The sequence below is a fragment of the Populus alba genome, chromosome 9, assembly GCF_005239225.2.
Source record: "Populus alba chromosome 9, ASM523922v2, whole genome shotgun sequence".
Lineage (NCBI taxonomy): Eukaryota > Viridiplantae > Streptophyta > Magnoliopsida > Malpighiales > Salicaceae > Populus > Populus alba.
The window spans coordinates 1,650,207-1,662,665 of NC_133292.1; the positions used below are offsets into that span (position 1 = coordinate 1,650,207).

At 27.7% G+C, this 12,459-nt stretch overlaps 1 protein-coding gene across 1 annotated transcript; it reads left to right on the plus strand.

Moving 5' to 3' along the window:
- The first annotated feature begins 259 nt into the window (after window positions 1–259).
- On the plus strand, window positions 260–751 carry LOC118034763 (kiwellin-like). The gene has a single exon (XM_073411431.1). It carries the CDS (start codon window positions 260–262, stop codon window positions 749–751), a length of 492 nt encoding a protein of 163 aa, XP_073267532.1.
- The last annotated feature ends 11,708 nt before the right edge of the window (window positions 752–12,459 follow it).

Genomic DNA, 12,459 nt, shown 5'->3' on the forward strand with positions numbered 1-12,459 from the left:
CATCACAAAACCTTTGAAACAATAGAAAAACCAATTACAAAAAAACAAAACAAACACTAAAACAACACGTTTTTCTTAAAAAGTACCCTTGATTTTAGAAAAATAAGGAAATAAGAAGAATCTTGATTGTGGATCAAGCTAAACAGAAGGAGACATCCATGTGTTACAGACAATAGAGTCAAAAACCTAAAATTTATCTTTTTCCAGATATACTGTTAATTTGTAAGATGTAGAATCCAAGCTTCTGTACCATAAATAAATGCACACTCCTTGCTTGAAACATGCACAAACATGGAAAACACAATGCCTTTTGTGTCTCTTTCCCTCGTTTTCATCATCATCTCTTTTCCACTGCCTTCAAGCACTGCCATTTCTTCACCTCATTTGCATTAATGGAAAGTGCAATGATGACCCTGATGTTGGGACTCGCACTGGAGAAAGTCCTTCTTTTACTAAAGCTAGCCTAACACTCAATGACTTTAGCGAAGGAGGGGAAGGTGGAGCCCCATCGGAGTGTGACGAGAACTTTCATGAGAGGACGGAACGCGTGGTGGCGCTGTCCACTGGGAGGAATGCTGGAGGATCAAGATGTGGAAAGATGATGAAGATAAGAGCACGAAATGGAAGGAGCGTGCTAGCTAAGGCGGTGGATGAGTGTGACTCGAAGAATGGGTGCGACAGCGAACATGCTGGCTTGCCACCTTGGAGGAACAATATTGTCGATGGGTCGGATGCGGTTTGGAAGCTTTGAAACTGAACAAAGATTTGGGTGCTGTGGATGTCACTTTGTCGTTGGCTTAGGTAAGCAAGCCTGGGCTGATTAATTGAATGAAGAACTTAGGTATCGTTTCGTCAAGAAGTGATCGACTAATTTCGTTTATTTCTTTTTTCACTCCCCAGGTCATTAAGCCCAAATTGCTGTATGTACGAGATTTTTTTTCATAATTATGCTAGTTTTCCATATTATTGATGAATCTCGTAGAACTTGTGCACCTTAATTAAAGTAACCAGACGAGGAATCAAAAGAAATAAGGAGACAGAAAATCACGAAAAAAAATCAAACACAAACCCTGACTGTACTGTTATTTTTTAATTGAATTATTCTCTTAATAACTATCTCAAAATAATAATAATAATAATAATAATAATAATAATAATCACAAGAGTTTAAGTAGATCTCTCACCAGCCTCAACTAGAAAGGAAATGAAAATATGAAGAAGATAATTAAAAAAAAAAAAAAGCCAAGCAATGGTTGTTTTAGGAATAGAATTTCTCAAGACAAATTTATTAATTTTAAGAGTTTCTTTCTGAAAGCTTCTTAATCAGTGGTTTGAGTTTGATAATTTTAAATAGTATTTATATTACTTATAGAGATTTGAAGATTGTTACTAAGTTGTGAAGTGTGTCGGGAGTAATTAAAATGGAGGACAAAACTTCAAGGTGGTTTACAAGATCTTTAATGGCTTTAAAAAAGTTATTTTTATTATTTTGGAATTGAATTTGGCTAATTCTTATAATTTGGTATGGTTTGAATACTGGATTTTTTAGTTTCTAATCTTCAAATTTTGTAGTTTTAACTAGAGAAACAATAGTCCTTTGGATTTTATTTTTTTTATTCTAGACCGTTGTTTTCCTATGATATTAGGTTGGTATTAGTGAAATTATTTTATTGGATAACGTGTTTAGTGTTTTGGATTTATTTTTCTATTCTAGATAATTCTTTTCCAATGGTATTATATTGGTATTGGTTAAGTTATGTTGTTGGATAATGTATTTGGTGTTTGTGGTGAAGTCTTCACTTGAGTTTTTATAAGGAGCAGCATCTATAATCTGACTATTATAAGGAATTTTGAAGTTTCTCAAGTATGGATATTTAGACTCAATAGAAGTATCAATAACAAATTTCCAAATAGAGGTTTTACTTTTAAATATTATGGGACATACATGCTTTAAAAATAGATATGTGATATATTGTTCAAATACATAAAATGATTCGAACCAATCAAAGAACAGGATTTGGACTTTATGTAATGCAACAAATTTATAAAAATATTTTTTGTATTTCATGTCTTTCTTTCATGAAAGTTTTTAAAAAACAATATTTATCTTTTTAGAGTTATAGTTACTATAAAAATCATCAATAAAATATTTTTTTTGTTTATAATAAAATTTATTTCAAGAACATTCAACTCATTCTAGATATTTTCGATTACATATGAGAATGTTGGAAAAGATTGTATAGAAAGTGGTCAATGTTTGTATATAGCAGTTTGGATATATTTTTGATATAATCAACTTTTTGAAAACTGGTACTATGAATATCAGAGGTTAATTTTCTAGATAAGTTTGTGTGGCAAGGTATATTTATAACTAAGAGAATTTCAAAAATTCCTTCATTGTTTATTGTACTAGATGTAAAAGATTCATCAAGGAATCTAGAACTGATTATTTTTTTATGGAAGGATAGTATAACTTAACCATCGTTATACTTGGTTATTCGTTTGAGTTAGATATTTGATTGTGATGGTTGTAAGGGTTTAAGTTGGGTAACACGTTCAAGGATCTAGTCTTCTGATAAAATAATATCTTTTCATTTGATAGATTTAGGTACAACTGTATTTGATCTAAAAATATTATTTTAAGAAGTAAAGTTTCACATTTATGAGATTAGAATTTATGTTTACTAGCAAAAGTTAAAAAAAACATGGTTTTATAATGGATCTTAAAGTTTAATGCTTTAGAAATTAATCCTTCAAGCATGTTATAATTATAGGTTTTTATTTGTAAGATAATACTTTGCAGGATGTTTTTGTCTTTGAGAGATATGGTTAGATTTGGATAATAATCAAAAGAAATGGAACCACAACACAAACTAGACTCAATGAAACTGAGTAATAAATCCTAAAAAAATTTAGAATCTAGCATCTCTAAAAACAAATAGGATGGAAGTATTTAAACCTTTTTTGGTAAGACATTTGATTTCTTCTTGTAAAAGGCCAATATGGATATATTTATAGTTTCTGTCTATTTGTTTTTATAAGGATTTTTTGAAATGGATAGTTTCAAAAGGTTTTGTAAGTTAAATATCCTTTTCTTCAATTTTTATTGTAAAATTTGATTTTGAAAATATTGAAAGAAAAAGTTTGGTAAATTTGGTTCTTTTAAACCTTTGGAATTTTTTAATCATTAATATTTTTTTTTTGTAAAATCTTCTGATAGTAATCTATTTACTATTTATAATTTCTTTTGTTTTGAAAAGAATCAAAGGTAAAAGAAGCTAAAATAGAAGTTGGTTTATAAAAAATAGAATCCATATTTTAAAAAGATAATTTAGAAAACAAACTCAAGTTATATGGATTTATTGTCCTATCATCACTCTTAAATGTGACCTATATCATTCAGTATTATTCACCTAAACTTCTAAGGTTTCTCCTCTCGCTAGGTTTCTATAACTTTTATATAAATAATACTACCCAAATCCCAATAGGCTATGATACCAAGATAAATATGTACGTGGTGTTGTTACACCAAAAAATAATCTTATAATTTGATCACAGGTTTTCAGGCAATATACTTAATTTTAAAAGAGAATATAAAGCACATAATATACAAATTTCTGATGTGAATAAAGAGACAAGTCTAATAATGACAAGATTCTATATCAAACATATAGCATACTTAATTTATAAAAATGTAAACATAATTTAAACATGAGATATATTGACATCGTGACTTTAACCATTTTTTTTTATATATATTAAGACAATAACATCCTAGATTGAATCGAGTCAATTTTAATTTACCTGTAAAACTTATTACTGAGGTCATGAGCCCTGGTAAGTTTAATAACTTATGTTTTGGGAATCTATTTTTTATTTAACTATATAACAATAAAAATTAATGTTCACAAGAAAGCCACTAAAAATAATTCAAAAAATAATTATCATGAAAGGCTAAAAAAAGCATTTGCTAATTTTATATAAAAAAAAATTATAAAACCTTTTTTAAAACAAACAAAAAAATCAAATGTTATTCAATCAAACATATTAAAAAAATTGGCAACCGAATAAAATTAAAAAAAAACATCATAAAGAGTTGTAAAAAAAAACGTATCTGCCAATATAATAAAAAATGGCTATGGTCTTAGTAAAAAGATTAAAAAAAAAATTCCAATGGTATTTATTAAAAGAGTTCTCAAATTAATTTTTAAGTAATTTATTTTAATGTATTGAATTTAAAAATATTGAAAAAAAAAAAATTAAAACTTAAAAATAAAGAACACAGGAGGCCAATTATATGGGCCTACGCATTTAGCACATAAAGAACGATGGTTGTATTTGTGTAAGGCCTCATTTTTTATGTTAAAGAGCTGACAACAAGTTGTATTATCTTTTATATTTTTTTAAAAATAAAAAAACAAAAAAAATATGTCATTTACCGGTATAGATTTCGACAACCGGAGAGGTCGTTGGAAAGTCAAGACTATGATGTTTTTACCTAAAAATTTATTTCAACTCATTTTTACTTGATAATGAATAACAACACGCTTAAAATCTAAATAAATTAATCTCTCGCGCCAAAACACCTTTACAAAATTAAAAGTAGATAAAAATTTATTATTTTTATTTTTTTATCTTTTATTTGTTAACAAATAATAAAATTATTTATTTTTATTAATCATCCGAGACCCTGAAATTAATAATCATATAAATTTTTAACATAGGATTTATGATACCTTGATAATTTTTAAATAATAAATTTAATATTTGATCAATTAAAATAAACCTCTTTAATATTAATAAATTTTAGTGTCACAAAATCAAGCATTATACTAGGCTCAGAAATTTTTATTTTTTTTTAGCACTGACAATAGTAACCAAACAAAAAAAGAAGGAAAGAAATAGAATCGGGATCACAACCCGCATTTTTTTCACTCACAATCCATGTACAGTGGTGGGTGGCATCACGTGTTTTATGTTTTTGTGAATCCTTTTCCTTCATATTGGGCCTTACCATGGACGACAACCCATACGACAACTATTCGATGGAGGGACACCCTGGTCTCTGGAAGCAGCACCTTCGGTGGGGGCATTCTCCACCAATCAGAAAGCCGAAAGAAAAAGCAACGTGTACGTACCTACCTGGCAAGTGGAGGTAGCACAGACGCCTCTCCGCTGCTGTGCACTGCGTCCGCATCTTCTCCCATGCTGTAAAGAGGAAAGACAGAGTGTCAGCCTGTGAAGCCTATCGTCAATCTTATATTCTCCACGTGGGTCACTAGTGAATGACAACACCCCCAACTCCACTTTTTTTCTAGCAGCCCACAGCAGAGTACCAGATTCAAATAATAATAATTGTAATTACAAGATCCGGTGTACAACCTAGTTAAGTTGGGTGGATTGATAAATCAATTAATTTTAATTTTTAAACTCGAAACCAGATTGTTTTAGTAATCAGCTATAAGTTTTTTCAATGAATTAGCTTGGTCAGGCCGGTTTGTCTTCCATCAGCAAGTGATAGGAGTGTCTTTTCAACTATATTTAGTTGTATTTTAAAAGTATATTTATTTTGAAAATAGATTGAATTAATATTTTTTTATATAATTTTAATGTATTATGTTAAAAATAAAAAGAATTCTAAATAAATATTTTGATGTATTTCCAACTATAAACATCTTTCACCATAATACAACTAAATGAATATGCACACCAAGTGGTTGAATGTATAATATAATATCTTCTGCTTTTAGTAGTATTTTCAAAATGTATTTTAGTTGAAAAAACATCAAATTAAGTAAGTGTTTAGAATTACGGTAGCTTCTGCTTTTAATTGCATTTTAAAAATATGTTTTATTTGAAAAAATATTAAATTATTTTTTTAATTTTTTTTATAATATTGATGTTGATATAAAAAAAACCTTAAAAATTTATTTATATATATTTTTAAGTGAAAATAATTTTGAAAAATAACTTATACCATAATACCAGACACACCTGAGATGCAGGATCCGTATCCTTATATAAAAATATTTTTCAATAAAAAATATATCAAAAATAATATTTTTAATTTTTTTTTGTTTTTATATCACTACTTCAGAACTACAAAAGAACATCTGAAAAGGTATAATTTAATTTATTTTTAAATAAAAAATAATTCTAAAAACTAAATTCAACCAAAAATACAAATACACCCGTACTCCCGTAGTATTCCTTCCGTTAAAAAGAAACATGGAAGACTGGGAAACTGCAGCAAAGTGGAGTGTATCTATGCCTTTTATTTTATTTTATTTTTATCGATAACCGGTCACAAAACTACTGCCTCTAAGCAAAAGATCATCTGGCGGGCGACATTCATAGGGTGGGACAGAAGGAGTCAGTTGTCTAGAGATAGGTAGCTAGCTAGTTAGCTAGGGCTCTGCGACTATGAGCTCCAGGTGACGTAATCTCCAGTTGTCCGTATGTAAATAGTCTGTGCTGTGTCCCATGAACGTCTTTTCCACCTCTGTAAGCGTGCGAACGCTGCATTAAATGCATCACCAACCACGTGTCAGACTATGACATTTCAGAATCGGGTATTTTAGTTTTCTAACACATTTTGTAAAACTTTTGAAAAAATATACATGTTAAAAAATAACAGTAAAATAACACAGTTTAAATATAATTACTATTAAAAATAGCCATTTAACACAACAGAAATAATAATTGTTATCAAAAATCATGTTAACTTAATTAAAATATATAAAAAATCAATTAAAAATTTTCTGATACATATTGTTTCAATAATAGTTGTTTCAAAAACATATTCTGATACGTGATTATTATTCTAAATAGCTGTCGTGTACACAATTTTTATATTAAATAATTTTTAAATTATTTTATTGAAAATAAACATATAGCATTATCTATTGGTTCAATTATTCTAATCAACAATCAAGTTCAATTGATTTACTATATCATAAACTGAACGACTATATCATAATAAATATTGCATAGCCTACATGGAATCAATTAAACAAAAATAGCAGAGAGATTTAATCAACAAAATTTAAATATATAATTAATAAAACTTCATTTAATAGTGTTTTTTTGTTTTGTTTTGCTGCAAAAAAGGCAAACTCAACCTTTTACCATTCAGTTTTTTACATTTTATTATAGCATTTAAGGGAGGAAGGATTATTATTATGGTTGTTTTTTAAAATATTTTTTATATTAAAAATATATTAAAAAGATAGCATCCATTTTACACGACAGAACGAATCAGCTTCGTCATTGGCTCGATACAAAAATTAAAATTTTATTGTCGTCCGTCTCATGACATTCCATTATGCACGAAGCACCACCACATTCTCACTCGCCTGTCGTGTTTTCCCAAGAAACTGTGAAAATTTCATATTAAATTGTTTTTTTTTTTCTTATGATTGTGTCTTGAGCTAAAGAGCGTGAGTGGGCCTTGGCATTAGTTGATTGGCTTGCTAGAATGATTAGATTCCACCACTATTTGACTGAACTCAGTAGTTCTACCCTCTTCTATAAATGCAAGTTTTTTTTTATTGAAATTATACATAATTCGATATTTAAGTTAGTGATTATAAAAGAAAAAATAATGTACAGGAAAAAAAAAGCAAATAATGTAGGACTCTTCCTTGTATAAACTTGTTTAATTATCTGTTTATCTAGTAATGTGAAGTATTTATATATTTTAATCAAATTATTTTATCTTCTAGAGAGTAGAGTAGTGTTATAATGAAGAATAATTTATTTTCCTCGTAAATATCTCATGTTGAGTGAAGAAAAATGAGATGCCGGTCACTTCTTGAATCATTAATGAGAGCTCAAATTAATTGGTTAAATTATTTATTTATTGACTTAGTGTTTTTATTAATAAAAATATTCAGGTCAGTTTATGTATATCTTAATTAATCTTATAAATTCTGAAGTTAAAAATTATATAAATTTTTAATTACTATTATATTAACAATTACAAAACTCAAACTTAAAATCACAATAAAAACAAACCTTTTAATTTTAAATTTATATTACAGGATCACCTAGTTTTATTTATTGTCATGGTTATTCAAACTTCCTTATCTGCTCTTGGAGTGGACTTTCCCGCACTCTCTTTTGCTAGTGTAATTTTAAGAGCGTATGACATCATATCATAATTGAGTTAGAATAAACTAGGACATGTTATACCAAGTTAATTTTTAATATAATAAAAGAATATATCAGTGTTGTAAATGTATCTTATTTTATTACACTAAATGTTTTTAATTGAAAAATATGAATATATTATTTATGCTCAACATGATAAATTTAAAAATAAATGAATTAATAAACTATGAAAAAAATTATAAATACTAATTAAGTATTAAATTATTAAGCTAATATTTTTTTTCTGAAAGCAAAAGACATGCATATACAAATATTTAACATTTATTTTTAAAAAATAAATTACGTGTTTGCATTTTTTTTATTTTAGAGATAATTGTTTCTCTTCAAGAATAATTGATTTTTTTAATTACATCACATAAATACAATTTATTTATATCAAATATAAAAAAATGTATGAAAATATAGATTGCAATAATCTTTTTGAATATTATATAAAATAATTAAAAAAATAAATACTATTTAAAAAAATAAAGAAAACAACTTACGAAAAATCAAAGATAGGGTATTAATTTAAATTAAAATAAAAAAAATTAATGTAAACTAAAAACTACATATAAAGGAGGGGAGGGTATTAATTAAATTTTGTACGAGAGAGAGTTAGGCCCGCATGCTTGACAAACTACCCGCGTGCCTGGAAATCAAGGGCCACGCACTTAAGTGCATTTTATTTTTTTTACAATAAAGGGTGGATAAATTTATTTAAAAAAAAAATTAAAGCAGACGATAAGTCTCCTGCTGCTCAATTTCAAGCCACCTTGGGTGGCCAAAAAACCGATAGAAAAATGAGCTTTTGACTTTTAGATAAAAAAAGAAATTATTTTCAACCAATTATTTCACTTAAACATCCTTATTAAAACACCCTTTAAATCTCAATGAACTTATTTATTGCTTTAAAAAATAAACAAAACTAATTATAAATCACAAAAACCACTTGAGATCACGATATTATCCCAGCCTCCTATTTATTTTATCCAATAAGATGAAAGCAAAAAAAACTATCATAACTGAATTCTTATTATGTAATTAAACTATATGACATAAAATATGGTCATTTTTATTGTTGAAAGTGTGATAACCAACTTTTTTTTATTCTTTATCATTTTTCAAAGAATTTCTTTTTAATCTCTTAAATTTTAATTTTTTTCAAAAATGCTTAAATGCTTAGAAATTTTCTATAAATACTTAGAAAAACTTGTTGAAACGCTCGGATGAAAAATATAGAGGTTTATCCAAAATATTTTACTCTTGGCTTTACTTCGGTTTTTAGATGGCATTTTTGTTAGTAAACTCATTAATTAGGGTGTTTCATATGGATAAGATGCCTTGCCTTTTACATGCTTTTACCAATAATCGTCCATTATTTTATATATATATATATATATATATATATATATATATTATTTTAATACATTTTTAAGTGAAAAATACTAGCCATTGTTACTATATCAAATGAAATTTTATTATTAATACAACTAAAATGCTAAGAGTCAGTTCTACTGTTTAATATAAATAGTAAAGCAATTTAATATAGTTTTTAGTCATTTTATTTCAAATCTATGGCTTAGCTTGAATAGTCAACTTGCCAGAAAACTTTCAAAACTTTTTAAAACAAACACGAACAACTTGTCATTTGTATTTTTTTTATTTTTATTTTGAAGAAAAAGGAATGGATGACCTATTAGGCACGCGGGCCTCCTAGATCTACTGGCTTTTTAGGCCAAACAAGATTGAATTTTCTTTTTTCAAGTTCATTATTTAAAGTAAATCTTTTATTTGATTATACCATTTAGTAAAAAGTTGATGATAAATTAATTTTTTAAAATTTTTTATTATATAATAAAATATAAAAAAATATAAAAAATTATATTATTTAATATTAGATTGATAATAAATTATTTTTTATATTTTTTTATTATTAAATAAAATAAAACAAATAAATCAACCAAGTAGATTAAATATTATCAAAAAAGTTGGGTTGCAATTTTTTGGCATTTTTTATATGTCTTTTGGTTCTAATTCCATGTGGGGATCTTTATTAAACTTTATCATTTAGTATTTGGTTGATGACAAATTAATCTTGGTATTTTTTATCATATAATAAAATAAAATAATAATTTGATCTAGTGAACTTCATAACCTAAGTTACAAGTAAGCATGCCGACTAAATATTAATTGAAGAGTTGTATAGGGATTTTTTACATTTAAACTATTGTACCAAGTTCAATGATAAAGTCGAGAAGTTTTTAACAATTTAAATGTGTTTTCTTATGGTTCAAAAAATTTGTGTCCAACACGTAGTGAACGCGGGTAAATAAACTATTATAACTCATAAAAGAGTATGAGATTTTGAGTTAATGTTTAATTAAGATAAATTATTTTTATTATAAGGAGATTATTTTATTTTAATTTTTTTTAAAGCTGATACAACTAGATTTAAACTTGATTTAACTAAGTTGACCAAATTGAGTTTCATTTTTTGTACTGACTCAATATAAAACTCAACCTAAACTAAATTGACGCAGGTGAAAGTTGAAGATAATAAAACAAAGAAAGAACACGAGAATTTTAATAAGTGAAAGGGACTGTCAATGTGAACCCCAAGTTCACAAGTTTCATTTTTCTCTAGAATAACAATGATAAAGTCTCATCCTCATGAGGTTTATAAAACTTTAAGTAGGCTATAAACCTTACCCCAATTAGGAAAACAAAGACTTCAAGATTACAAAGGAAGGAAGTATAAAATCCAAAAATAATAAGGAAATCATACAAACTGCCAAAACCAGGGCCTATGTGAGATTTTCAAAATCTAAATATTTAACGGTCAGAAAAGTGATTCCATCTAGTTATAACCCTTTTTTGATAGTTAAAAACTTGTTCTGGTAACTTAGGCCAATAGTAATCTACGAACACCAGAGCCAATGTCTTACCCCGTTCAAAATACCCCTCACAATACAATTCACGAATGATATGCTCTCGTAAAGAGCAAACTGAAACACAAAGCTGCAAATCACGAAAAAGATAACCATATAAAAGCATGTAGTTATCTCATTTACCTTCCTCCGATAAATCATCATAAATTTGACCGAACAAGACATCACTCGAATATAGCTCGTAGAAAGAATCAAATCCTAGCACGTGGGTGTGTATGCTACTGAGTAAAGCCACACATCAATTGAGAGTATTAGTCATCTTATTTAAACTGCCTAATTGGTGTTTCAATGAAAAGGTAAATTTTTGCAAAAATGACAATCACTTCGCATGTCGATGACTCAACTTATGTTGCTCATTTATGTACTTTAGAGCCTCATAGTCAGTAATTAAAATAAACTTCTTTTACATGAGGTAGTGCCTTCAATGCTATAAAGCCTAAACAATAACGTGAAACTCCAGATCATAAGTGGAATAGTTCTTTTTTGAGCTGGATAATTTCTCACTAAAGAAGGAGATTGGCGCCTATCCTGGCTAAGAACTCCTCTAATGCCCACTTTTGAAGCATCACAATTTACTTCAAATAGTTTCTCAAAGTCTAGTAACGCTAAAACTAGAGCTTCGATCACTTCTACTTCACTAACTGAAAACTAGTTTCAACCTTATTTGTCCACTAAAAGGTACATCCCTTTAGGCATTTTGTAATTGGTGCGATAAGGGAACTAAAGTTTTTGATGAATCTTCTATAAAAAGATGCAAGATCATGAAAACTCTGCACATCGTGGATGCTCTTCGATGTTAGCCACTCAGTAATTGCAGAGATCTTACTTTGATAAACCTGAATACCAATAATAAATACAATAAATCCTGAAAAAACAACAATATTGGTAAAGAACTTACATTTATTTTGACTGACATACAACTATACATTCCTTAAAGTATCGAAAACAACTTGTAGGTGTTCCAAATAAAACTCCAGAGTAAAACTACAAATGAGAATATCATCAAAATAAACGATGATAAATTTGTTCATGAATAACCTTAATACTTGATGCATGGACTTCATGAATATGCTAAAGAGCATTAGACAATCTGAATGGCATGACCATTTACTCATGTAACCAATGGTAAGTTTTGAAGGCTATCTTTTATTCACCCTCCAATGTTATTGTAATATGATGATATCCACTTTTGAGATTAATTTTAAAAAATACCTTAAACCCTGTCAATTAATCTAACATGTCATCTAGAGATGATATGGGGTACCTATATTTTATTGTGATTTGGTTTATGACCCAACTGTCCATACACATACACTATGACCCTTGTTTTAGGAACCAAAAGGGCTAACATGACACA

What these genes read in the sequence shown, in the direction of transcription:
- LOC118034763 (XM_073411431.1), top strand. Translation starts at nt 260, where the DNA reads ATGCACACTCCTTGCTTGAAACATGCACAAACATGGAAAACACAATGC.